The 3,036-nt window shown below is 32.1% G+C and overlaps 1 protein-coding gene across 1 annotated transcript in view; it reads right to left on the bottom strand.

The window, feature by feature from the left end:
- Positions 1-761: 761 nt before the first annotated feature.
- MEI4 (meiotic double-stranded break formation protein 4) overlaps positions 762-3,036 on the bottom strand; it is a gene marked incomplete at its 5' end in the record, with an annotated part of 40,343 nt that continues 38,068 nt past the window's right edge. The window contains 2 exons of the mRNA XM_009275788.2: positions 762-779; positions 1,730-1,861. Coding sequence (XP_009274063.2) covers positions 762-779; positions 1,730-1,861 — 150 coding nt within the window. The remainder of the gene's footprint in view (positions 780-1,729; positions 1,862-3,036) is intronic.

The raw sequence follows: 3,036 nt of genomic DNA on the forward strand, positions 1-3,036 counted from the left end.
AATTACCAACTTCTCTATATTTATATATGAAACAAATCTTCTACTATCTTCCCATAAATATACAAATTACACGGCCAGTAATTAAAATGCCAAGAAAAATCAAAATCGCTCATGTAGTTAAAGAAAATCTCTTACAGTTAAAATCACAGGATACTAATTTACTTCCATTTTCTCAACTGCAAGTTATACAGTTTTGTAATCGCTCTTATTATGATCTTAAAATCAAATATATGATTCTTTCCAACATAAAGCAAAGCCGAAGAGGAGTCAAACTTCTAGAAATTTTTAGAAATAGATTTTATGTACCAAATATGAAAGCAATACTTAAAATAATTACAGTATGGCAAGGTTAAGTAGTACCGTAGTAACTAAGCAAAGTGTCATGTCCAAGGTAAGCTTTTCATCAGTGAGGAGCACTGGAGAGTTCTGTGTTGCTACTGGCAAAAACTTCGCTGAAAGGAGGGATACTAACTCTGTTAAACAGGTTAGATTAAAAAATTATAAAAATGAGCAACTTGTTTAAACTTAAAAAACAAATCTTCTTTTTAATTACACACTCCCCTATCCTTACATTTGTTTCAAGTCTGTTCGATTTTGGCTGCCATCAATAGTTCTGGTATACTACTAGTGACTTAAAATAAGACACAGCTCGTTGTCTAATTCTTTCAAAACTGGCCTTTCTGAAGCCTTTTCAGAATATAATTCAAACATACTATAAATTCGGGTTGGAAATTACATGTTCCCTCTCCAGCAGTCAGAACTTACTCCCATATCATATCCTAGAGAGAAAAAGAATAAAGTTAAGACTGCTTGAGCAACACTTAAAACATTTGTTAAACTGGACCACCACTAGATATACCTATGAGGAATATTTTCTATATATATACCTCTCCCTAACTTTATTTTCCACCAAATAAAAAGCTGCGTGCTTTCTTTTTATTGACTTTTCTACGATAGTGTACAATCAAGTCATAATCCCAAGTGAGATTGAACAGTTTGCATTAAATACGTACCACCACATACAAATACATGAAAAATCTACGAAACCCCAATTTATTTCATACATCTCTTCTCCAAATGTTAAAGGAACATCCACTTACTGTCTCTCTTTCTGTTTTTTTAAACTCTATAGTTTACTGGTAAAAATTCAACCTAAAAATAAATTTTACCAAAAATATTATCTCCATTCTATTCTGCTCTTCATCTCCTACTCATTGTAACAAACTAAATACAATTTTAAGTGTTGGATAACTTTTGTATTATGCAAATTAATATTATAAAATGCAACATGAAATCTAATTCTGAAATAAAATAATGCAACTTTCTTTACAGTTTTACATGAGCTAGAGATAGACATAATTCTTTGTGGGTCCAGCTGGATACCTAAGTTGCATTGCCTGCATGGCCCACAATTTACACGTTGCAATAATTGCTTTATCTAATTATTTCAAGTATTTTCCAAATTATATAGTGTGATCTTAAAACTTATACAGTCTATTCATTATACAGTATGGTAATTTTACTTTTGTCCATAAGGAAATTTTCTTTTACTTTATATATCTTTTTTTGAATCTGCTGTTAAAATTAGGTGCTAGCATTTTCTGGGTTCTTAAACCTACATATTCTACAGAATGATCCATTTATTACATTTTATGAAACAAATAGATATGGACAAAACACTCCCCAATACCACACTTTGGCCCTTCTCCAAAAGAAAAGATGACAGTACCTGGTGAGCTTGCAACAGCTGCTCAGCAAACTGACGTACTTCTGATAGTAGAAAAGATATTAAAGAATTTCTTAGTATGTTGTTCCTTCCTAGCAAAACCAGCGTGTGTGATACAGCATGCAGTGCCTGAAACTAAAGGGACATAATAGTAAATTTAATCTTTCAAAATACGTCTCCGTCTTTTTTACCCCAAACAATTACCTTAAATAGAAATGGGATTTACATATTAAAATTTTAAAGAAAAACAGTAAAATTCAAAATTTTAGAGTTTAAAACTCTATTAATTACATACACATGAGATATATGAGAAACCCACATCCATTACCCAGAAACTCTGTTTTCTCAAAAGATTAGTACTAAAGGAAACTGTCATATGAACAAACTCCTCCAAGAGTGTAAATTCCCCAGGAGGCAGCTTTTCAGCATTAGCTGTCATCATGCCCATCTGCTGTCATAGAAAGTGGGTGACTACCCTGCACATACAGTAATTCTGTTTGTCACAGGTAGACAAATGAGCAAATGAATCCTTTGAAATTCAAATTCATGAGCAAGCTAAGAGCTATACTGGAGTTTTCTGTCAATAGAGTTATCAGGAATAAACTTGATGAAATGCTAACTGATAGAAGATACACTATATTTTCAAATTCAAACATTTCACTTTCATATTGTTGTTTAACAAGCGGTAACCAAGACATTTCTCTTGAACCACAGGAGGAATGATGTGAACTTACATGAGAATTATATTAGTTTGGAGATTTTTTGCCACAGTCTTGTCGGGGTTTTTTTGCCACAGTCTTGTCTATTAAAAAAAATAAACAGTTTTCTTTGTTCCCTGAAATGGAGATGTATAGCCATTATGTAATGAAACATACTGCTTTACAAAGTAAACATGACATTATTTTGTAAAACACTACCAGAAGAAATTATCATTTTTATATATAAATGTATTGGAGTTCTTTCAAAGAATAAAGTAATATACATTAAATATAATTACTGTAATTTATATTTTTATATAAATGTATATCCCTACATCAATATTCAGTATGTCTTTGTAGATGAGCATTTTTGACTGACAAAAGGATACTCTGACCCAAATTTGTATGTCTAAGAATAACTACCACATCTTAACCAGTCAAAAGCAGACCACCGCATCCTATTAACAATCATCTAGTTTATTCCTCTAGCCAGCTCACGTGTATACACACACACACACATAGAATCATAGAATCATAGAATCATTGAGGTTGGAAAAGACCTCTAAGATCATCGAGTCCAACCGTCAACCCAACACCACCATGCCCACTAAA

Source organism: Aptenodytes forsteri, unplaced genomic scaffold, assembly GCF_000699145.1.
Source record: "Aptenodytes forsteri isolate BGI_AS27 unplaced genomic scaffold, ASM69914v1 Scaffold256, whole genome shotgun sequence".
Taxonomy (NCBI): domain Eukaryota; kingdom Metazoa; phylum Chordata; class Aves; order Sphenisciformes; family Spheniscidae; genus Aptenodytes; species Aptenodytes forsteri.